The sequence below is a fragment of the Drosophila virilis genome, chromosome 2, assembly GCF_030788295.1.
Source record: "Drosophila virilis strain 15010-1051.87 chromosome 2, Dvir_AGI_RSII-ME, whole genome shotgun sequence".
In the NCBI taxonomy this organism is placed as follows: domain Eukaryota; kingdom Metazoa; phylum Arthropoda; class Insecta; order Diptera; family Drosophilidae; genus Drosophila; species Drosophila virilis.
The window spans coordinates 2,799,901-2,825,507 of record NC_091544.1 but is presented as its reverse complement, the minus strand read 5'-3'; the positions used below and the strand labels follow the sequence as shown (position 1 = coordinate 2,825,507).

At 41.3% G+C, this 25,607-nt stretch overlaps 2 protein-coding genes across 6 annotated transcripts; both read right to left on the bottom strand.

The window, feature by feature from the left end:
* Positions 1 to 258: 258 nt before the first annotated feature.
* On the bottom strand, positions 259 to 25,483 carry twin (CCR4-NOT transcription complex subunit 6-like twin). Of its 5 annotated transcripts, none has more exons than XM_032439273.2 (8): positions 25,334 to 25,483; positions 24,131 to 24,164; positions 23,457 to 23,585; positions 23,209 to 23,395; positions 22,961 to 23,136; positions 2,915 to 2,983; positions 1,960 to 2,272; positions 259 to 1,896 (listed from the first exon to the last, which is right to left on the bottom strand). In XM_032439273.2, the coding sequence occupies exons 2-8, from the start codon at positions 24,135 to 24,137 to the stop codon at positions 1,119 to 1,121; spliced, it is 1,659 nt and encodes a 552-aa protein (XP_032295164.1). In that variant the 5' UTR covers positions 24,138 to 24,164; positions 25,334 to 25,483; the 3' UTR covers positions 259 to 1,118. The 5 variants fall into 5 exon arrangements, with proteins under 5 accessions (XP_032295164.1, XP_070063491.1, XP_070063492.1 ...); XM_070207390.1 differs by having other exon boundaries at positions 25,313 to 25,476; XM_070207391.1 differs by lacking the exon at positions 25,334 to 25,483 and adding an exon at positions 24,668 to 25,101.
* Positions 19,722 to 22,918, bottom strand: LOC26530696 (uncharacterized). The gene has a single exon (XM_015169489.3). The coding sequence runs from the start codon at positions 21,669 to 21,671 to the stop codon at positions 19,950 to 19,952; it is 1,722 nt and encodes a 573-aa protein (XP_015024975.1). The 5' UTR covers positions 21,672 to 22,918; the 3' UTR covers positions 19,722 to 19,949.
* Positions 25,484 to 25,607: the final 124 nt, after the last annotated feature.

Sequence of the window (25,607 nt, the reverse complement as noted above, 5' to 3'; positions counted from 1 at the left end):
ATATTTATATATCTTTTGTCCTTGTCAACTATCTGTCTGTCTGTCTATCTTAGGCTCTTATTGTTACATCTTAGTTCAAAATTGCAGACTGTAAATGGAGCTTAAATCTCGATATAGTATGAAGGTTTCGGGTGTGTGTACAGAACGCGGAGCTACAACAACTATGTACTATTTATTCCTTAAACGTGTCTATTTATATATATATATATATAGGTTTATTATGAACGTGGCCCAGATATTGTTTGCGAATTAAGGCAATTTTGAAAATTATCATCAATTGTATTTTTGAATCGGTTTTGTGTTTTGTGTGTGTGTGTTTTTTGCTTATTCTTTACAAAATAGTTATATTCTTGCATTTTTTACTTAAAAGTAGCTTGGTTTTTTGTATTTGTTTTTGTTGTATTGTGTTTTAGTCAGAGCTTATGAAATATGCTACATGTATCATAATGTTGTCGTCTACAAGAACGTAATTTAATTATGTGTATTTATATAGTTTATTCGATGCTAAAACTGAAATTAAAAATGATAAAATAGAACGAGAAACGCGGCGTGTAAGAGCAGCAAGTTAATTGTATGTGTGTGTATGTAAATCCTATCCGCTGCTTCGTGCGCGTCTATAGATCCTCTCCCTATTCCATGGCATAATCGCTGGAAGTTGAACTTGGGGATGGTTTCACGGATTGGGGTTTGAGCCAGCGCACAAAGTAGCGGATCCTCTCTACAACATCGTCATCTTAGAACTCATGGGTTGGAAATCAAGCCAGAATCAGAACTAAACTATAAACTGAATTAATAATGAGCGGCGCCCACATTGGTGATTGATGGGAAAAATATATATGCTTTTGGGCTCCTCATAATGTTGGATTGTTTGGAGGTTTGCGAAATGATCCATGTGTAGCTGGGCGGAGGCTGCTGCTGTTGTTGTTGTTGTTGTTATTGTTGTTGTTGCTTTGATTAATGTTGTTGTTGCTGTTGTTTCTGTTGCTATTGCCGCTGCTGCTGCGTCCCCGATAGCTGAACTGCGGCAGCGTTCCGCCGCTGCCAGAGGCCGTCCGAATGTTGGTTGTTGTTGTTGTTGTTGTCACCGTTATCGTTGGCCTAGCGCGCCGTGTCTATTGCTACCGTCGATTGATCAGTCCATTGGGAGGCGCCTGCTGGCTGGCGGTGTGCATCAGCTCCAGCTCGACCAGCAGCGGAAAATGATCGGAGGGTATGTGCGGATGTGGACAGCCAACCACTTTGTTTTCGCGTAGCCAATCCGTGGATACCGGTCCGAGCAGACCCAGAGGCACCATGCCCGTTTTTGTATAGAAAATATAATCGATGATGCCCTTAAAATCGAAGGTGTAGTTGGTGTGCGGCATTATGTCCTCGCTGTAGGCGGAGGCCAATTTGAAGGAATGCGTAAACTCGTTGGTATCGTTGGACAGCAAGCGTTGCAGGCACAGCTTATAGCCCATGTCCTTAAAGTCTAAATGGTCCATTGCAACACGCCCCTTGCCCAGAAACTCCACAACGCCCGAGTCGGGCAACGAATTGAAATCGCCGCATAATAACAGCTGCACGCTGTTCGAGTCATTCTTGTGGCCGGGTCGAAAGCTGTGGCTGGCCTCGTCAATTATCGTTTTCAGCTCGTTGCTCAGCATCATGGTCTGTATGAGCTTGACGTCACAGAATTCGGGATCCCAGTGGATGTGCGCGGTGCACACGAGCAGCGGCTGTGAGATCTGTGTCACCTCGGACATTGGCTCCCAGGCCGTTTCCTTCACCTTTAGCAGAGCCGCCAGGCCAATGTTATCCTTGGGCATCACACGATTCAGCATGTTGTCGGAGCCCTCCGCATTGGCCATGGCCAGCTGATTGAATTCGATCAGATGCTCCTTGATTAGCGTGAATCTGCAAGCAAATGTAAATACTTTTATCAATACCGAATCGAATCTGTTTTGTAGCTAAACTCACTTTGATGTTCGGAAAAATATCGCACATCCGTCAACGTATTTGCGTTCCAGTTCGGACATTGTCTTGGCGCGCGATTTGGGCGAGAAGATGCCCTCGTAGCCATCATTCTTCAGTTCGGGCAGGAAAAAGTGATAAAACTGTTCCGTTTCGATCTCCTGCAAGCTTATTATATCCGCCGCATAATGACGTATCTCGTCGATAATTGACTTCTTCCGATACTCCCAGCACAAGGCCCACGACGGACAGTAGCCGTACATTTGTCGCGTCGCATATTTATCGCAGAGCACATTGTAACACATCACCGTAAATATGCCTGCAGGATAAACAAAATATATTAACAGTTGTGAAAAACCAAAAAATTGTATCCTGTAACCACAGCTCAAGTATTGGCCTTAAATTTAATAAATCCACTTTTAAACTGACTTTAGCACCGTGTCTAAAATAATATATACATATATATATTATTTGCGAAGGGTGAGGCCGACAAAAAGTAACTTTCGAAAATTCTTCATAGTTTCGATTAAAAGTTAACATACCGTACAATAACATAACTGAGCTAAACAAAAATAACATAACTGCTAAACAGTTAACAGAAATTAGAACTCCATCTTATAACAAACAATAACATAACAGAGCTAAACAGAAATAACATAACAGCTAAACAGCAATTAACAGAAATTAGAGCTTCATCTAAAATACCCCATTTAAGGATATGGCACATTTTATTTTGTCAATCTTGAGATCGATGCTTAGAGACAACATGACAGACAATACGAAATCGAAAGCTACCCTAATCAAATTTAGAATAAGCTCCTACGGGATAAAAAGAAATGTGGGAACATGAAAAACTGTTAAAAGCCGGCGCATTCGGTTACACACACAATTGCACATGCCAGAGCTTTCAAATAACCCTATTTTTCGCCTATATCTTATCGTATGATTTACAGTTACTTACAGGCTGGTCGCGATTTGTTGGGCTTGGCGAGCGGCAGCCATGGCCGTTGGGGCGGTGGGTTGACGGTAACTGTAAAAAGAAAAAGAGAGCAAACGTTAGTGGCATATTCAATGAAATGGCAAGCAGGCAGGCAGGCAGATAATGTTAAAGTGGCGATTATGAAATTAGCATCCGCACACCCGCACTCACACACACACACACACACACACGCTCTGTCAGCACACCCCACTGACACACTGCGGTCACGTCTTCGTTGTTGTTGTTGTTCGGATCGGTGAAAGTGACATGCAAAAGCAATCAAATAGCTTCCGCCTTCGGTTCGCAGGTGGCGGCGTCGCTGCTCGGCTTGTTGCCTATTTTATTTTAGGTTTTTTTTTTTGGTTTTTTTTTTTTTTGTGTGCACTCTACCTGGGTTTCTCCAACTGCTGGCGACATGCGCCTGGGTGCACAGAGTTGTTTGTGGCTTTGGGTGCGGGTGTGGGCGGGCAACGACACAGCGTGCCACACCGCCGCCGTTGCCGCCGCCGCCACCAATCCTGTTGTTAGCCGTTTTTGTTGGCGTCCCACTCTGCTGCTTCTTTTGCCGTTGCTTATATGCTGCTGCAGCGGCTTACAACATTTTCTTTGGGGATGTCGCCGTTATTTCGCCGTTTATTATCGCCTGCCTATTTTGCGCAAGTGTGTGTGCGTGTGCGCGTGATTTAGCCTGTAGCTGTTTCTGTGTGTGTGTGTGTGTGTGTGTGCGTGCGAGGGGCGCTCTCTCTGCTGGAATTGCTCTCTTGTTATTGCTCAGCAGCTGATCGCGCGCGCTCTTCGCGCTCAATCAACTCTTCCGATTGTGCAGCGCAGTTGTTGTTCCTTTTTTTTCGCCTTCGTTTCGCCTAGGTTGAGGTTGTGTGCGTGTACGCTCGTGTGCGTGCTTAAGTGTGTGTGTGTGTGTGTGTGTGTGTGTGAGTTTGTATTTTGTTTTGTTTTGCTTTGCTTTGGGAAACGATTGTTTTTCGTATTTCGCTTTTCTGTTAATTTTGTGCAAACGTCGGCCGAGCGACGATGAAAAACTTTCACTATTATTATTATTTTTTTGTTGGTTTTTTTTTGTTGTTTTTTTGTTTTTTTTGTTGTTGTTTAATAAATTTTGTGATTTTTCATAATTTTGTTGTTGTTTCTGTCGTTGTTGGGCGACTGCTTTTTGTTTCAGCTCAGGTCTTATTGCCTTTCGTTCGTTTACACAGCTTCTAACGATATAACATTAACAAAATTTTCATTGCATTTTAATTGTGCAGCTTGTTGTGGAGTCGATTCTTTTTCTGGTTTTTCTTCTTGTACAATTTACTTTTTTTTTTGTATATTTTTTTTTTTTTGGTTTTTTTTTATTGTTTCACAAAGTGCAACAAATTATTTAATAACGAAAAAAGAAACTATGTTTTTGTTGGGTGTATAGAAATGTAAATAGAAACTTAATAAAAAAAAAAAAAAAAACAAACAGATTGACAAAAGACTTAGGCAACAAACTCAATGCCAACTATTTTACTCAGTTTCTAGGCAGGGCAAGGGGGGCGGAGCGAGCGGCAAAATAATCATTTTACCTTAAATATGAGTAATCGCCGTGAAACGGAAAAAAAAAATAGGCAAACTTCTTTTTTTTGGTTAGAAAATTAGTTAAAGCAGCAAGCGTACACGGGGGGGGGGGGGGGGGGGGGGGGGGGTTAATTGAGTGTAAATTGACAGCTCATACGGTCGAAAAAGCCAAAACGACTTCTGTTAGGATAAATGCGCTACAAAACTGTCAAATATATAATTCACAACTGACATTTACGAACGTGCTAAAAAAAAAAGCAAGAAACTTCAAACAGCTGTTTTCATTTTTTTTAAAGAATGCTTTGCTACTGTAAAGCATGTGTCACGCCTTTAAAGATGTATTCTCCAATTGAAGAGCTGGAAATTAAAAAAAAAGAAGCTGAAAGCTTGCTTTGCATCTGTTAGATACAAAACGTACAGCTGCGATAAAAGTACCTTTACCCGAACAAGGAACATTATTCATATCTTCTTAGATTAGGGTTCTTGAGCTTTTGGAAGAATGCTCGATGTTGATCAGATTGTTGCTAGTACGTAACGAACAAAAAAAAAACCAACTTTGAATTAAGAATTTGGATAAGCAAACGCGTTTTTATGTAAGCACTTAATATTCTTTCCAATATGATATAATGGATCCATCCTACAAATGCCGAGTTTCTTCATAATATCATATACAACAAAAAAAGCTTACATACAATAATCTTTTAAGCCATTTCATGATGATAACTTAAAAGCTGAGAGACTATTTGGCATAGAAACAGATAGAAACCTGGCTGTATCAACTGAGGAATATATGTTCTTTATTGGGTCGAAAATAATAGAAGACATTACACATTTCATGACAATATATTATAGATCAATTATATTATAATGCCATTATAGTTGTAAAGTATATAGATTATATCTTATACACTTATTTTTTTAAAGTTCGTGAAATAGTTATATACGACGAAGTTCAGATCTTCTCTAAAGTTGAGCACTATCGCAGCGCTTTCTATTAGATACTAGATACTAGACTCTGCGCGTAATATCATTCGCTTGCCATCTATCTGACTTTTATATAACCCATATCTGATCTGATCTTTTTGTATAACAAGACATTAATTTTATATGGCTGCCAGAGCCCTTTCTACAACATTTTTCATGGTCGTTGCCTGCGCGCCGAAACAAAAGAAAATAAAAGAAAAAAAAAAAGAAGAAAACAAAAAAAAAAAACAAAAGTTCGAAAGGCAAAAACCCAAGTGAGCGTATCGAAAAAGAAAGTGAAATTCAAATTGAAATTTGGTGCGATTAACAGCGCCAGCCGAGGAGCCTGATCGCCGGTTCGTCGCTCGCCCGCCCGACCCGACCCTTCCCCTACCCCTCCCCCTAACCGACCGGCTAGAGTCAACATTTTGTATGCACAACATGTGCGACGATGGAGTTGGAGTCGTAGGAGATTCGGAGGCCTGCTCCGAATAGAAAACAAAAGTCAACTCGCCACTTGCCACACTTTGAGAGAGCCGCAATTAGATAACCCGTTTCATTTGCACCACTTTTTTGTTTTGTCTTGTGGCAACAGCCAACTGCAACCAACTGCAGATATGACTGCCAATGTTCAATGGCGTTGCCCGCCGTGTTGTCGATGCCACAACTGAGACCCAATCTTGCATTGAAATCATAATAATGAAACTGAATTTAAGGTGCACTCCGCACACACACACACACACACACTCAAGCAACAGACAAACCAGTTGAACAGCATTTTTCATGCAACGAGGCTGCAATCTCCAGTCCACAGTCTCGAGTCTCGAATCTCTTGTCCCCAGTCTTGAGTGTTAAGTGGCCCCACGACTGCGACGACTGCAGAAGCACACGAGGGTCGTTTATTCAGCAGCCAAGCCATTGCAAGCAATTATTATTTAACTACACTTTAAAGTTTGCCAAAATGTTGCAAGAACAGCTTACATTGGCATGCAGACAATTGAGCTGATAACCTTCAAGACAAAGAAAAAGTTCTTATCGGTTTACTATTTAAAGGGGCTAAGGAAAGAAGCTTGCATATTTGTAATGGAAGATCGGCACTGGGTACAGGGTATATTTTAGTCGGAAATTTCTTTTAATTAAATTTTCAATTCTATCTTTATTCAAGTCTTTTTTGACTAACTTTGCCTCGACTCACTTAAAGATATCAGGGTCTACAGCATATCCTTGGAAAAAATAACGTTTCGAAGAAACTGATATAGATTTGGAATATAATTGCAATTCAATATGTTATCGATTAGTTAATTATCGATTTATTTAAGGAGCAACCCTCGTTCAAGTAGCGGCTGCCGACTGTCAGCCTCTCTACGCGCTTCTCAGACTGTTGATCAAGCGTCTAACAACAAGCGGCACGGCCCGGCAAACAAATTTTGCTGCGTCACATGGAAAATCAATTGAATTGTGCGCCGGAGTGCGCACCGTGATTATGCAGACACGAACTGTTGGCGTTTGGTTAGCTGCCAGTTTAATGGCTGCTGCACTGAGGATGCAACACAGGCAGCCGGACGACGCATTCGCGTGGGCTTTCATTCGACAGCTTGGCATCTTTGTAGGAGTCGTCGTCGTCGTTGTCGTTGTTGTTGTTGTTGCGGTGGCTGCATCTGCGTCTGGGGCTCACGCGATGCTGCCACGCGGTTTGGTTACGTTTATTATTATTTTATTTTTTTTTTTTTGCTGCTGCTGCTGTCGCTGATCCACTTTCAGCTCTTTGCGCGTACTTTCTCCCCCAATTGGAAAGCAAGCAGTGGCGACGCTGGGACTGCGACTGGGACCTGGCGGCCAGCCTGTCGCCGCGTCCAAACTCCCAATGAGCGAACTCTTCAAGCGAGGGCAACCCCTACTGTAATTAGTTACATTCGGATGAGGATGAGTAACAGGAATAGCTCAATATTTTTAGATGGAGTAATCAATTTTCAATAACCAGCACCCTAGTCAATAAACAAATAAGTTTTCTATGCAAGAACCTACTTTTCCACCGATTGTTCCTATGGCACCTATATCATATAGTGGTACGATATTGTTTGGATATTGCACATATGCGAGAAGCATAGTAAAACCAATAAATGCCGAGTTTGGTCAAGATATCTTGATAAACATAAAAGTTGTTCATATAAGAACCTACTTTTCGACCGATTGTTCCTATGGCAGCTATATGATATAGTGGTCCTATCTAAATAAGATTTTGCTTTAATGTAGGAGGCATAGTGAGATCTAAAAATGCCGAGTATGGTCAAGATATTTAAAATAACAAAAAAGTTTTCCATGCAAAAACTCAATTTTCCGTCGCCCGTTTTTTCCTTATGCAATTACTGAAAACTCTACTTTTAGTCTCGTATTTATCTCAATGATTTACTGATCAAGAATATATAATTGTATAATTTATGGGGTCAATAATGTCTTGCCAGAAGCGTAATACATTTCGTGTCACAATTTTAACAGTTTCTGTTAACAGTTAAAACTGTTGGCCCGTTTTCTTTTTTGCATCTAGTGAAACTTTTGTTTTTGCCCTCGCATTTATGTACATGATTTATATTGCCCTAGCGGCTGTTCATTCGACTTTCTAATCATTTGCACTTCCTTTTACGCAACAACAACCTTGATAAGCCCGAAGCATACAAAAAACATAAATAAAACAGCAAAATGAAATCGAAAACGGGCTATGCGCCACTTCCGCAACACAAAGCGCAATCCACATAAACATTATTAATAATAATAATTTTATAATAATAATAATAAATTGTATACATAAATACAACAAAGAAGGGGATAAGAATGCTAATGTCGACAGCTCGACATTTAAATACTTCGTAATCAGGTTTTAGACTAAAGCTAAATATCTACTAGAGTTTGCATATCAGCATAAAATGTTAAATTACATAAAGCTATTTATGTAAATAAATAAATCGAAGAGAATATATTTGATACAGAGTATCGCCTCGAATTAGTTCAAATTCTGTTTACTTACTTTGTTCGCATATTTATGAAAAATTTGGGCCATTTAAGCGAAACGGAAACGAGGCGCAAAAAATGGAAATTAAGACGGAACAAGAAATAACAAAAATGTTTCATCCGAAAATGGCAATACCCTTAACGACATACTAGTAAATCGTATACTTTTTAAAGAAATCGAATACTACACAACAATGCAAAGTTTTACACTCAAATTTTTGCAATAAATAAATAAAAAAAAAGTTATATCTCGTTAACATATCTATCGATTATTTGTTCCCATAACAGCTTCTGAATAAAGTAGTTACGTTCCGCTGGTGAATAAAGTAGTTCCAATTCAACTAGTTCACGTTCCGTCAACATATATTAAAACGGAAACAAAACAACCGTTGCACGTTCTGTGAGTAAATTTCCATGCCCTCCGGCAAGAGTATACAATAAAATAACGACGACGCAATGACACAGCAAAAAATCCAAAAATAAATTGTAGACATGTTTTGTAACCGGCCACAACAACAACAACAACAACAACAGCAAAAAAACAGTTAATATTCAAAGGGAACCCGGCTGCGGGGGCAAGGCGAGTTAAATAAGCGTCTTTTCACGCCTGTTCCAATTAATGAATCAGTTAACAGCTGTTTTATTACTTATTGTTATTGCTCTTATTATTATTGTTGTCGCTGTTGCTGTTGTTGTTGTTGTTGTTACATTTTGGCAGTGATATTGTTTGTTATTGCAGTTATAAATACCGGTTGGCAGCATGTGCTCCAATAAATCATCTACAACAACAACAAAAGTCTGATGAGGCCGCGACGCGTTTAAAATGCATTATAAAGCATAAATTGTCATCAAAATTAAATTAAATAAAAGCACACAAAACTAGCTTAAGCCAATTAAACGATTAGGTAACAGTTATAGTTACAGGCAGCGACGGCGACGGCGACAGCGGCGGCGGCGGCGGCAGAAGCAGCAACAAGTACGCCACAAAAACGCTGTTAACAACAGCAGCAGCAACAGCAACAACAACAGTAACAGCAACAACATTTAACAGCAGCAACAACATGGCTGACTATAAACCTACATAAAACAAAATTTTGTACAGCCGTCGTTGTAACCAAAAAAAAAGACAAAAAAAAAAAAAAAAACGTAAAAAATTAATTCATGTTGTGCTCATTTCGTGAGCAGCAAAACAACAATAAAAAGTTACCACAACAACAGCAGCAAATGAGGCACAAATAGCTGGAAAAAAAGAGCCCAAATGTCCGATGCCAAGATTTTTAACACCATCTCCAACAGCTGCTGCCACTCTTTGAATAGCACTCACATGGACTTTGCGTGGGACTTTCGACTCAAGCGAATGACTTCATAAAGCTAATGGCTCATCAGCAGCAACAATTGGGCTGAGTTGTTCGTTCGATTATAACTTATGTCTTTCATAATCAAGAAAACGTTCAAGTCTATATTTCAATAGTTTGTTTAAGAAGAAGAGTTTGTTAAAACGAGCTAACGAGTTTGCTTGTCGAAAATAAATATGTGTTTTTTTTTCCTATAATTGGTAGAGTCAAGTGCATCTATTGTGGCTCTGATTACTCTTTTTTCGGCCCTTAAGAATGAGAGAAAAAACTGATATTTTTTATCTTCTACTAAGAAGAATCTGAGCGCCTCGCAAAACCTGCTCTCCCATCTCTACTAAGTAGGATCTGAGCCTTTCCCAAAACCTGCTCTCCTATCTCCTCTACTAAGAAGGATCTGAGCTCCTCCAAAAATCTTAACTAAGAGGGATCTGAGCCCCTTCCAGCTTAGAAGGAGTTTGAAGGCAGAGCCTACAAGGATTTAACTCTCGAAATGTAAGCTTGTGCAAACTGAAATTCCTCGTTAGGGAAACCGGATCCCAGCAGGTCCTGAAACCCGATAGATGCCTAGCCTGGGGCAATAAAGGATTCTTGCCCAGACATATGTGAGTTCCATTCTTGTCACAGTTCTAGGAAAAGCTAAGAATTTCTGCGTCCCTGGTATACTTAGTTTTCATGAATCCAACCCGATAGATAGATATACTGTATTGCTGGCGTGTTCCGAAATACTTTGTGAAACTAAATTCGGTTTCCAGCTTCAGCTTCAATGTCGTTAATTATCAAGCGTTTAGCGAGTTGTTTATTTTTAACTTTTTTTTAGAGTGGGCCTCTAAAATAGGGTCAATAGAATAAAGTAATTAAAAGCTCATGACTAAGAAAATAATTGGTATTTCAAATGGGTCAAGCGAAATGTTCTAAGCACATGTTGAGCCTAGAAATAAAGGAGTTACGTTTTCTAAAGATGTTCCAGCATTTATCCAAAAACTATTAATATGATATATTTTATTTTATTTAAATGAAGCTCTTTATCTCCTTTTTATACCCTGAACCCATTAAAAATGGATATAAGGGTATATTGTATTTTTCGATAATTTTTATTAATATTTCGGGTAATAGCTCCGCGCGGAGATATGACGTTCCAAAAAAACATAAGTCCCCGCGGAGATATGACGTTCCAAAACGACAAAAGTCCGCGCGGAGATATGACGTTCCAAAACGACATAGCTCCGCGCGGAGATATGATGTTCCAAAACGACATAGCTCCGCGCGGAGATATGATGTTCCAAAACGACATAACTCCGCGCGGAGATATGACGTTCCAAAACGACATAACTCCGCGCGGAGATATGATGTTCCAAAACGACATAAGTCCCCGCGGAGATATGACCTTCATCACGATTTTTTTCAAAATCGAGGTGAGTGCGAAAATCGAAACTTTTTCCTGGAGATATGACGTTCCAAAACGACATAACTCACCGCGGAGATATGACCTTCATCACGATTTTTTTCAAAATCGAGGTCGGTGCGAAAATCGAAACTTTTTCCTGGAGATATGACGTTCCAAAACGACATAACTCCCCGCGGAGATATGACGTTCCAAAACGACATAGCTCCGCGCGGAGATATGACGTTCCAAAACGACATAGCTCCGCGCGGAGATATGACGTTCCAAAACGACATAGCTCCGCGCGGAGATATGACGTTCCAAAACGACATAAGTCCCCGCGGAGATATGACGTTCCAAAACGACATAACTTCCCGCGGAAATATGACCTTCATCACGATTTTTTTCAAAATCGAGGTCGGTGCGAAAATCGAAACTTTTTCCTGGAGATATGACGTTCCAAAACGACATAACTCCCCGCGGAGATATGACGTTCCAAAACGACATAGCTCCGCGCGGAGATATGACGTTCCAAAACGACATAGCTCCGCGCGGAGATATGACGTTCCAAAACGACATAAGTCCCCGCGGAGATATGACGTTCCAAAACGACATAACTTCCCGCGGAAATATGACCTTCATCACGATTTTTTTCAAAATCGAGGTCGGTGCGAAAATCGAAACTTTTTCCTGGAGATATGACGTTCCAAAACGACATAACTCCCCGCGGAGATATGACGTTCCAAAACGACATAGCTCCGCGCGGAGATATGACGTTCCAAAACGACATAACTCACCGCGGAGATATGACCTTCATCACGATTTTTTTCAAAATCGAGGTCGGTGCGAAAATCGAAACTTTTTCCTGGAGATATGACGTTCCAAAACGACATAACTCCCCGCGGAGATATGACGTTCCAAAACGACATAGCTCCGCGCGGAGATATGACGTTCCAAAACGACATAGTTCCGCGCGGAGATATGACGTTCCAAAACGACATAAGTCCCCGCGGAGATATGACGTTCCAAAACGACAAAAGTCCGCGCGGAGATATGACGTTCCAAAACGACATAGCTCCGCGCGGAGATATGATGTTCCAAAACGACATAGCTCCGCGCGGAGATATGATGTTCCAAAACGACATAACTCCGCGCGGAGATATGATGTTCCAAAACGACATAAGTCCCCGCGGAGATATGACCTTCATCACGATTTTTTTCAAAATCGAGGTCGGTGCGAAAATCGAAACTTTTTCCTGGAGATATGACGTTCCAAAACGGCATAACTCCCCGCGGAGATATGACGTTCCAAAACGACATAACTCACCGCGGAGATATGACCTTCATCACGATTTTTTTCAAAATCGAGGTCGGTGCGAAAATCGAAACTTTTTCCTGGAGATATGACGTTCCAAAACGACATAACTCCCCGCGGAGATATGACGTTCCAAAACGACATAGCTCCGCGCGGAGATATGACGTTCCAAAACGACATAGCTCCGCGCGGAGATATGACGTTCCAAAACGACTTAGCTCCGCGCGGAGATATGACGTTCCAAAACGACATAAGTCCCCGCGGAGATATGACGTTCCAAAACGACATAACTTCCCGCGGAAATATGACCTTCATCACGATTTTTTTCAAAATCGAGGTCGGTGCGAAAATCGAAACTTTTTCCTGGAGATATGACGTTCCAAAACGACATAACTCCCCGCGGAGATATGACGTTCCAAAACGACATAGCTCCGCGCGGAGATATGACGTTCCAAAACGACATAGCTCCGCGCGGAGATATGACGTTCCAAAACGACATAGCTCCGCGCGGAGATATGACGTTCCAAAACGACATAAGTCCCCGCGGAGATATGACGTTCCAAAACGACATAACTTCCCGCGGAAATATGACCTTCATCACGATTTTTTTCAAAATCGAGGTCGGTGCGAAAATCGAAACTTTTTCCTGGAGATATGACGTTCCAAAACGACATAACTCCCCGCGGAGATATGACGTTCCAAAACGACATAGCTCCGCGCGGAGATATGACGTTCCAAAACGACATAGCTCACCGCGGAGATATGACCTTCATCACGATTTTTTTCAAAATCGAGGTCGGTGCGAAAATCGAAACTTTTTCCTGGAGATATGACGTTCCAAAACGACATAACTCCCCGCGGAGATATGACGTTCCAAAACGACATAGCTCCGCGCGGAGATATGACGTTCCAAAACGACATAGTTCCGCGCGGAGATATGACGTTCCAAAACGACATAAGTCCCCGCGGAGATATGACGTTCCAAAACTACATAACTCCCCGCGGAGATATGACGTTCCAAAACGACATAACTCCGCGCGGAGATATGACGTTCCAAAACGACATAACTCCGCGCGGAGATATGACGTTCCAAAACGACATAACTCCCCGCGGAGATATGACCTTCATCACGATTTTTTTCAAAATCGAGGTCGGTGCGAAAATCGAAACTTTTTCCTGGAGATATGACGTTCCAAAACGACATAGCTCCGCGCGGAGATATGACGTTCCAAAACGACATAACTCACCGCGGAGATATGACCTTCATCACGATTTTTTTCAAAATCGAGGTCGGTGCGAAAATCGAAACTTTTTCCTGGAGATATGACGTTCCAAAACGACATAGCTCCGCGCGGAGATATGACGTTCCAAAACGACTAGCTCCGCGCGGAGATATGACGTTCCAAAACGACATAAGTCCCCGCGGAGATATGACGTTCCAAAACGACATAACTTCCCGCGGAAATATGACCTTCATCACGATTTTTTTCAAAATCGAGGTCGGTGCGAAAATCGAAACTTTTTCCTGGAGATATGACGTTCCAAAACGACATAGCTCCGCGCGGAGATATGACGTTCCAAAACGACATAAGTCCCCGCGGAGATATGACGTTCCAAAACGACATAACTCCCCGCGGAGATATGACGTTCCAAAACGACATAGCTCCGCGCGGAGATATGACGTTCCAAAACGACATAGCTCCGCGCGGAGATATGACGTTCCAAAACGACATAACTCACCGCGGAGATATGACCTTCATTACGATTTTTTTCAAAATCGAGGTCGGTGCGAAAATCGAAACTTTTTCCTGGAGATATGACGTTCCAAAACGACATAGCTCCGCGCGGAGATATGACGTTCCAAAACGACATAACTCACCGCGGAGATATGACCTTCATCACGATTTTTTTCAAAATCGAGGTCGGTGCGAAAATCGAAACTTTTTCCTGGAGATATGACGTTCCAAAACGACATAGCTCCGCGCGGAGATATGACGTTCCAAAACGACATAACTCACCGCGGAGATATGACCTTCATCACGATTTTTTTCAAAATCGAGGTCGGTGCGAAAATCGAAACTTTTTCCTGGAGATATGACGTTCCAAAACGACATAGCTCCGCGCGGAGATATGACGTTCCAAAACGACATAACTCACCGCGGAGATATGACCTTCATCACGATTTTTTTCAAAATCGAGGTCGGTGCGAAAATCGAAACTTTTTCCTGGAGATATGACATTCCAAAACGACATAACTCCACGCGGAGATATGACGTTCCAAAACGACATAACTCCGCGCGGAGATATGACGTTCCAAAACGACATAACTCCGCGCGGAGATATGACGTTCCAAAACGACAGAATATTTCCGTCAAATAATGTCCGATTTTGCAATTTTATACCATTTTTGACTTGTAAAGATCATATTATTGGAACACGCTAAACATTTATGAATTTTCATAGTATTTCGAGTTCTATAAAAAACGGATTTGGATTGCAAAGTTCTTAACCGTGTTTTTCTTCTACTTAAAAACATCAGACTCATCTTTTTAATTTTATTTATTTTTAAATAATTTGTTGCTGTTAATTGATTCTTTTTCCCGTCTCACTCTGATATTAGTTTCCCAATCAAAGAGCCCATTCTTGCGCAATAATACGATACGTTTATGACCTGGTTAGCAGATGCTGCGAACTACGATCTAAAGAAAAATTAAAGCTAAAGACAGACAGATATTTAACCAACACACATAAATCTACCTGAAGCTTTTTGCCGCGTCTCACGTAGGGCAGTTAAACTACCAAAGGTATTGCTGCGCGCAGGTAAATCTGCGGCTGAGTTTGTCTGTGAAAATCTGAAAACGTAGCAGAAGCAGAAGAAGAAGAAGACTAGGCAAGAGACAAAACAAGCAGACGACATTAAAAGGTGGAAAATATAAATGTAATAATGACATTTGTGGCCGTTAGATTCTTAACTGTTTGACATTTTGCGTAACCTTTTTCGTAGACATTTGGCCTTTTTTTTTCTATTTTGTTTTTGAAGTCCCGCAACTGGGCCAACGGCCCGGCCCGGCCTGGCTTGGCTTGGCCTGGTGCAGCTGGGCAAAGGCTTTCAATTTCATTGGAAAATCCATCCGTGTATCAATCAAATGAGGCAAGAAATTGAAAATGCGGCAAGACGAAAAATGCCAGACGAATGGAAAAATCGCGATCGCAAAACAAGGTGAAGCGACAAAATCGCCGAGCAGAGAAAACTCTAGAGAAATAAACCAAAGCCAAACCGTTAATACACTAACAGGCGCTATTATTTTCAATTTAATTTGTGAGCAAAACTATTGAGAAAAATAAGTCAATCGTGGCATTGAACAATTGACTCAATCAAGAAGTATTATCATTTGAGATATCCTAGATAACTTTATAACTTCGAGATAAAATTATAATATCCAAAAAGGGCATTCAAGAAGTTGTTGATATCAATAAGTTTTAAAGGGTCTTGAATCACAATGCAAAAGCATGTATAAATTGTGTTTATACGTAATTGGGAGCGAGGCAAACGTGATAAAAATGTTAATGTATTCCGCAGAAAAGGGCATTTAGTAACAATTAAATTGTAGAGGCTTGCAAGAAAAACAAGCAGACGACGCTCCAACTATGGAATGCTCCGTTGACCGGCGAGAAGCAGAGAGAAGAACACGACCTGGAGAAGAAGACAACGACGACGACGACGACGCACTTATTGACGTAGCCAAGCACATTAGCCAGTGTTGGGGTCCGAACAGTTGCCGGCGTGATGGCGCAAACAGTGTTGCAAATGACCCAATTATCCACTGACCCACTCAAACGGTTGGACGATAGCCGGTGAGAGAGAGAGAGAGAGGGGGGGTGAGGGAGGAAAGTGGTAGACAAGTTGTGGACAGAGTCGACTTAGAATATAAGCGGGCTCTTTAGGAGTCAGCCACCTTGTGCGCTGGTCAGAAGTCATTGTGGCAAAATGAATAGCTAAAGAAGATGATGACGACGACGAGACCCTAAAATATAGACATTAATTAGCCAAATGACCGGCAATTTGTGGCGAACAAAAAGAAATTAATTTGCCAGTTACGGTTAATACAGCGGATCTCTGCGAACATTTTCAATACGAGCCGCTCTCTTTCAATTAAAGAGGAAGCCGCTGCGACACCAGGTGAAAGGTAAACAATCTCAGCCAGGCTACGACAAAAGCTGGTTCAAAGTTTGGCTGGCTGTATAACTAAAACTAGAAATGACGAGAAAGAAGGGCGGGCTTTGGCATGCCGCAAATTTTAATACCCTTACCATAATTATAATACTCATAATTGCTTTGAAATTATCTAAGAAGAAGTTTAGTATCTTGAATAAACAAAACGTTGTTCATATAACTTTTTTTAATCGATCGTTCCTATGTCAGCTATATGATAGATTAGTCTGATATTGATAGGATTTAGCATATATATAGGGCGTATAGTAAAATCAATAAATGTCGAGTTTGGTTAAGATATCTTGATGAACAAACAAGTTTTTCATACAAGAACCTACTTTTCGAATGATCATTGCTATGGCAGCTATATGGAGTACTTGTCCGATGTTGATAGGATTAAGCATATATATGAGGAGCATAGTAAAAGTAAAAATGCCAATTTAGGATAAGATAACTTGAAAAACAAAAAACTTTTTCACACAAGAAGCTAATGTTACACATTTCACGTCAAAATCATAATGCCCTCTTGCTAGAGTATAAAAATAATAATAATAATTCGTTGGGCTAATGCTTGGAAAGTTCACTCTCGAGTGCAGCCACGGTCCCAAGATCAGTGCTCCAATGTTCAGTAGTGTATGTTTATTTGCCTGTCTCCCCTCTGGTTGATTGTTTATTTGTTGATTTGTTTATTTGAAAACAGTCGACATCGGCTCGAACGTGCCCCAATAGAAATCTTGCGGCCCAGGGAAACACACACTTTTCGGGGCTATCAAAACAGTAATCAGGTTTTTCTTTTTCATTTCCAAACAATCGGTTGGTTTATTTTTTTTCTTTTTCATTCGTTTATTTATGTATTTTATTGAGCTCTCGTTCACGCTTAATCAAAATAAATAATAATTGCGGTATTGTGCGCGAAACAAGAATAAAACTTAATGGAGATACTTAAAGCTAAATGGAATGAGAATTATGTGAAGTATATGTGTGTGATATTAAAACGCGCCTCCGTTTTGTTATTTGTGCAATAACACATATTGAAAGAAATACATGTACAATGACAATTACAATTACAAACTAGTGAAAATCTTAATTAAATAAATTAGTTTATGTGGGGAATGGTAACAAAAGCAGCCGGCTCCATACTGGGCGGCCCCACCATTGGCCGGAACTCGACTCGACTCGATCGTGGAAAACTGTGACATTTTTCCATCATGCCAGTAGCAGTAGCAGCAGCAGCAGCAGCAGCCACTGTGAAAAACTTGAGACCAGCAAATGCAATTTCTTTGCGCGCTCGTGAGTTTCTTTTAATTAAAAAAGGCGAAAACTTTTACTCGGCGCCAACTGCTAAATAAGCAGGTAACTAGGGCTTCTGCTACTGCTGTTGTCTTAGATTTTATGCTCAATGATCAGAGCTTGGCATAATTAGAAAAAGGTTTCTTACAAATTAATAAGCGGCGACCTTAACCTTCAGCCAACAGCCGCAAACTATAAGCTGACCCAAAAAATAAAACTAAATGCTGCATCGAAATCAATCGAAGCGAGCGAAATATATATGAGTGCCAGAGTTCAGTCGAAGTGAATACAATAAATATCAAGCTTAAGTCCCGGCATATTGTTATGAATGCATTCGAATGATTCGAATAGAAAATCAACCATAAGTACTTAAAGACATGAACAGATCTCGAATGAATGTAAACTTGTGCAGGAATGCACTCGAATGATTCGAATAGCTTGAATAATTGCAAATGCATTTTAAATACCAAAAACTAAACACTATTCGAATCATTTGGAAAAAAGCTAATGAATCTAAGCAAACTAATTGAAATTAAAGAATATGTTCGAGTGATTCGGATAAGACCAAAAACCCATGAGTAGTATTTGAATGATTATATATATATATAAATAGTAAAAACACAAAGTAGCTGGGAATTCGATTTATGCATTAGCCCAACCAAGCAAATCGAGTTAACTAAAGGAAAACCGAAATTTAAATCATTTTCTGATCTCCTTATGGAATGAAACGAAAAAAGCCATCTATATAAGTGTATATCTAGATATCGAAAACATATTCTATTATGATCTTAACTCAATTCGAGAGATCATTGCGTATCTTGAAATGTGATTTGTCTCAACAGCATTTAGCTTAACAGAATAACATAAATAAACTTAAATAACTAAAAAAGTTCACTTCGTAGCGCTCTAAAAACTAACTGTTACCTAAAACCCAACCGAAAACGATAAACCCAAATTTTGTTTAAAAAAATAAAACGAACCAAGTGTTAATTAGGAACTACAAACAAATTATTAGTTCAGCAAGACAAATAATTAAGGTCAGCAAAAAAAAAATAGTTTTGAGAAGAAAGTGAAATAAATTTGCGCCCAGAGAAATATATGATAATATATATATATATATATGAAATATAGACCAATATTTCGCAGTGCTAAACTTCTCTTGACCCATTATTTGCTTTGCTGTCCAACTAAATATAGCATTATCAACTATTCAAAACTTATGGGGAAAACTAAGCTCAAAGCTACTCAAATACAAAACGTTAATGCACAAATAACAAAAAAAATAAATAAACTAAACCAATTTTTACAAATGTTACAAATGCGTCATCGCTCTTGATATAAAAGTACAAATATATATATAAGTTGTATTTATAGCAATTTACATATATATATATATATATATATATATATATATATATATATATAGGGTTGTGTGGGTATTCGCATCCACAATTTTAGCTGGGCCTCTTGTCTAGTCACGATTTCTATTACTTTTGCGTTTAAAAATCTGCATACGACTTTTCGTCGTTGTTTTTGTTTTTGTGTTTGAATCTCGCCGCTTGTCTGGGCAAAAACAAAGCGACTTCGCCGCAGCGAAAGTGAAAGCTGTAGCCTGTACATACACACACATACATATACACACATATATATATACACATACACACATACAGATCTACAAAGTCTGCAGAGCAGGCGTCTTCTCTCAATTGCTGTTGCGCCCATGGCGCATTAATTTCAATGTCTCGTGCTCTTTTTTTTTTTCTTCATTTCTTTTGCCATTGAATTTCTCTTCAGCTGACAATTCGCTTAATTTGTGGGTTAACGGTTTTTGGTTATGCAACGCACACGCCCACACATGAAAAAAAAAAATAAGAAAAGGGTTTGGCAATTAACTACAAAATTGCGTGGGCTTCATTTTGGTTTGGATTTCGTCGTCACGAGATGGTGGAAAATGCGGGCTTCAATTTTCCAACTGTGCCCAGTATTAGAGTTGTGGGCGTGGCGCTGCTGTCGTTGCAATTGTTGTTGTTGTTGCTGTTGTTGTTGCGCCAAACCAAGTCGAAGCAATTGTTGTAAAATTGTTGCTTGTCGTTGTTGCTGTTGTTGTTGCAATCCAGAGCTGTGGGCGTCCCAAAGCTCGCATCCATCAGATTCAAATGCTCAAAATTGAAGACAAGCGCCTCTGAGTTATAGCTGCCAGCGCTATCCAAGCCACTGTCGCTGGCCGACGCTGAGCCGCTGTCGCTGTCGCCGGCGCAACTCGAATCGCCGCCGCCGCCGCCGCCGTCGACGTCGTTAACGGCGCACGTCTCGATCAGCTTGCGCGATATCTCGTTGATGCTCGCGTCGAGCAGCGTCTCGGCCGCGTTGGCGTCGGCAGCGATGCCAGGGCCAAAGCAGCTGGCGAACAGATCGTTGGCCAGGTTCATGCCGCTCAGGATGTCGCCATAGCCCGAATCGCTGGAGTCGCTCAGATACAAAGCTGGAGCTGCAGCTGCAGTTGCTGGCGCTGTAGTTGCTGGAGTGGGCGTGGAATGGGCGTGGCTGCGCTGCGATCCAATGACGCCCACAATTTCGGCGCGACAGCTGTCGCCGGTGATGGGCGCAAAATGTTGCTCCGTCTCATCAAAATTGTTGGGCACACTTCGCGAGCGAATCGAGCTGGCGCACGAGTTGTCCGATTGCGTGGACGTGGACGAGTTGCTCGACGAGTTGCTGACGCCGCCGCCGCGCTGCACGCTGCGCAACGGATAATCCCACAGTGAACGCAACGGATCGCAGTCGCGACAAAAGCATACGCCATGACTGTGATCGTGCTGCTGCATCCCACTGCCCCTGGATCCGCCGTTAACCAGTGGCAGCAGCTGTCCATAGCTGGCCGCCTGCTGTTGCTGCTGCAATTTGGGCTGCAAATCCGTTTCCATTTTGAGCAGCACGCCGTTGGCCGGCTTGCGATCCTTTTTGCGGCGCTTCCTTGGCTTAATGATGCGCGGCAGACAGGTGTCCGGCACAGACGACGCCGGCTCCTGGCCAGCACAGTTGCTGTTGTTGTTGTTGTTGTTGATTGTCTTCTGCTGCTCCTGGGCGCTGAGCACTGCCGGCGCCGAATTCTGATAGCGCAGTGTACGCGTTTTGTCCGTCAATTGAAAGTTATTCAGGCGCATGGGCTGATAGCTGGAGGCGTGCGCTGGCCAGGATTGCGGCGAATACTGTTGCTGCTGCTGCTGCAGCTGGGCATGATGTTGTTTGTTGCCATTTTGAAGCAGCGGCTGGCCCTGCGCATGCGCCGCCAGCTGAGACATCGAGTGGGTGCCGGCGGCGGCGGCGGCTGGCCAGGATTTGCCCGATTTGCGCAACAGCCGATGACGCTGCGCCGGGGTCATGTGGCTGCAGGCGTTCGAGATGAGCGGTATTCCGGCGCATTCGTTGATCCGCTGCTGATTGACCAGCAGCTGTTGTGGCGGAGGTCCTGCTCCTGATCCTCCTGCTCCTGCATGGTATAGACCATGATGCAGCTGGGCGCGCAGATTGTAGCAAGCGTTCGGCGCGGCAGCATTCCAAATGGCCGGCGGCTGCAGTGGATGGGGCGCGTATCTAGCGAACTGGCAACCGTTGGCGTTTTCTGGTGCACGATAAACGGCCAGATGCGATCTCATAATCCTGCCTCGTTCGTATCTCACGTGGTAGCAGCAGCGTCTTGTGTCCTCGTCTGCCGTGCGTATCGCACATCACTTGGCCGCAATTTGCAATTGGCAATATTTCAACACTTCAATGCATGCAGGCGGCCATTGCGAAAAGCATTTCCACACGCGGCAACCAACAAATTCGCACGAAATGAAAAGCGTCCGCGAAAACGCGAACCGAAAAGCGAACTGCACAAAAGAAACTGGCACAAATATTGCCTCGCTCTGTCGCTGTCGAAATTACGAAACACTTGGCGCAGGCGCAGCCAGCGACAAGAACGGGACGAGACGTGGCGAGGCGAGGCGAGGCGAGGCGAGACGGCGACAAACTGGTTTTGGCTGGCGTCGTTTGTGGAGTTAAAGCGTCCGCTCGCGAGCCAAGCTTGTGGCAGACTGATGGCAGCGAATTCAATTTCATTCGCGCACGAGCTTTGCCGGCCTAACAGTAAACGCACTTGAAGCCGTTATGCCCGCATTTGCACTCACACTCTCGCGCTCTCACTCTTGCTCTCTCTCTCTCTCTCTCTTGATTAAGCTCGCTCTCTGCAAAGCAGCTGCTGCTGTTGCTGCAGCTTTGGGCCAACGTCCAGCAGCTTTGCATGTCGAGGTCATGCAGTGTTGGCTTTGTTGTTGTTTTTTCTTTATTGCGTTGCATATCATTTTGGCGCTTACATTCAATTAAATTATAATTGATGTTTGGCATTATTAATAAGAAAAACCATGAGTTTGAACTTTAATTGGCCAATCGGTCGTTCGAAAACCGGTTGCACCTTTTGCCATCCTGTCAACCCAAGCTCGCATTACAGATTGAAAACGAATCGAACAGAAAACTAAAGTTTACGTTGCGCCGAAACATAAATACCCTACAGCAACTAATATTGTGGCAATATATTCTCATAACTTAATAATAAATATACATAAATAGTAGCAGGTAAGCAATCAATCGATCTATCAATCAACTTGTTTTGAATAAACTTAGATAAGAACAACAAAGAGAGGAAAGTCAAATGCTCTGCGTTAATTGTTTCATATTTTGGCACACAAGTGTAATACTCTCTGTAAGGGTATAACAGAGACGTTAACAGCACAAGAGAACTTTCTCTTTTCATGCCCCTTTTTAGCTTTCCTTTTTACAGAAACAGGAGCCCGCGTAAAAATACAACTTAACAAACACACACACACACACACACACACACACACACACACTCACACATGCAGCGGCAAATACATAGAAATAGAGTAACAATATGTTTGCTACTCACATGACAAGTTGTCCAACATGTGGGTAAGCAATTTCGGAGTGCCATTCGGCTCATTGTAGATGTTCATAAACTCCTTTTGCAGCGGATTGCCCATCAGACCAAGTATGACCAGATGGAACAGCTTGCCGATCTCATACGGCAGCACACGCAGAAAGTTATTGTTCAACAGCAGCTCTCTGGAAATAGTTAAGAGATGAAACTAATTAATTGCTGGTGATGATTAGCACAACGTTTGGGGTGGCGCCCACCTCAGCTGTATGAGCTCGCCCAGCTCGGCGGGCAGACTGCGCAGCTTGTTGCTGGACAAATCCAACGTTCTCAGGCTAACCAAGAGGCCCACATCCGCTGGCAGCCGCAGCAGCTGATTGTCGTTCAGATAGAGTGCGGTCAGGTGTTCGAACTCCCACAACGAGGGGCTGATATTGCGCACGCAGCCTGTAAACATAAGAGGATTAATGTTAAATAAATTTTATAAATTTATTAGAGCTTTGCATACCCGTTATTTCGAGACCCGTCCAATTTGTCTTTTTGCCAGCGGCAATATCTTCGGCGGACAGAAATATCTGTTGCCTTCTGTTCGTGCTGTCATATTTGTCTTTGTTACGAGACATTTTATAGTAATTTCCTGGTTGGATAATAAAATAATCATTAGTTTATTTATAATACTTGCGGTCTGCGGGAAATTGGGGCCTGGGTGTTGGTTGGCTGTTGTTGTTTTTTTTTTTTTTTAGCAAGTTAGGGCTCATGTTAGGAGACAAAACCTGGCTTAGGCAACGGCAACGGCAACGGCAACAAAAATATCGTACATACATGTTGGCATATGTACATATATATTTTGTTTTATTTTATACCCTTGCAGAGGATATTATAGTTTGTAATGCATCTTCGATTCCAAAATATACCCTGCATCAAATTTGCCAAAGATCCGACCAACTGCGCAGGTGGTACATTTATCGTATTCTCTTGGATCGGACCACTATATCATATATTATAAACTGTCCAAAAATGAGTTTTTTTGGCATGAAAGTTTGTTTTTTGTTTTTTTTATGAAAGTGAATGAATATTTAATGTCTGCAAGGGTATTTGATCTTCGGTGCCCGAAGCCATGTGTTCATTCTTTTTTTATGAATGTAGGGGAAGGGGAGGGAGGATGTTGAAACAAATTATAACCTTTCATAATAACCGCCTGATGATTTAAGCGTCTCTGCAAAATATTAACAAATGGATTGAATTATTATTTGTATTAGTAAACACAAAAAGATAGACAATAGACAAACATTCGCAAAAATCATACACAATTGTATAAAAATAAAAGAAAATAAACATAAATATATATGCAAACGAAAATTGTTTTTTTTTTCTATTTTTTTTTTTTTAGGGATTTTGCAAGCGCGCGGGCAAAATACACATATAAATTTGCACATGCATGTACATAAATACATCGGTACGTGTGTATGTATGTGTGTACATATACATATATATGGTGGGGGTGCTGGGAAACAACTGTGTTGTAGTCGGCGTGTATACATATACAGCAAGGCTGAAGCGGCATAGCATCGCGCGTTTTACCACACTTTTATATTTATATGTATGTATGTATATGTATATATTTTTTGTAATTTTGGGCTTGCGATAAAGTTGTGCCAGCAGCTGCTTTGTTGGAGGAGCCGCGGTAGTTGTAAAATGTGTCCAGCACTCACTCTTTACCTATGTATGGATAAATATGCTTATTTTAGTTCTGTCTTGCTCAGTTCTGTTAGTTGGGTTTTTGTTTCTTGCCGCTTCTTCACTTGCGCTTTCTCATTGAATTACCAAACAATTTTGAATACTAAACGGTGTTATTATTATTTTTTTTTTGTTCGTTTTTGTTGTTGTTGTTGTTTTTTTTTATTTTTAGTGTATTTGTACAAATGTTCTTGATGTGAAATGCGCGTAACTAGAAATTTTGTACTAAAGCGACGAAATTGCTTATTCTCTTTCTCGTTTTGGGTCGCTTTTTCTTTTTTGCGCGTTTGCCTTCCATTTATTTATTGTGCGATTCGTTTTCATAGTCGCTTCTTGTTTTTGTATACATGTTGGCTTGGAGTTGCCACTTATTGTCCAGAGAATATATGTATATTGCAAATTGAGAGAAATTGGATATAAATATACATTAAATTTAATATTTTACGAATTATTTTGATAGATATTTCAAATAATTTTTATCATCGTTATTTTATACACAAGTAATTTACAACAAACTCATTTAACCAAAACAAAACAAGCACGTATAAACACTAAAAACACATACACACCACACACATACACATACACACAGTTTCACGGTCAGATGCAGACATGCACAATACATACAAGCACAATGAAAATTCGTACTATTTGCTTTGCCAGCCACTTTAAAAGATGTTCTTTTTGCTTAATTCTTTTCCGTTGCTAGTAACTTCTTTTCGTTTTATTTGCGACCGTATTGCTGCAAACTTTTCTTTTTTCGCATATCTCTTGCACACGCTCTTCGGTACGATGTGACCAACGTTGGAGACGCAGAAAAACGCGTAATTCCAGTATTTGCATATTTATTTGATCGCTACGTGGTAAATATGGTCGCACTAGAAACCAAACAGATCTTTTGTTAAAAGCTGGTCCCATTGTT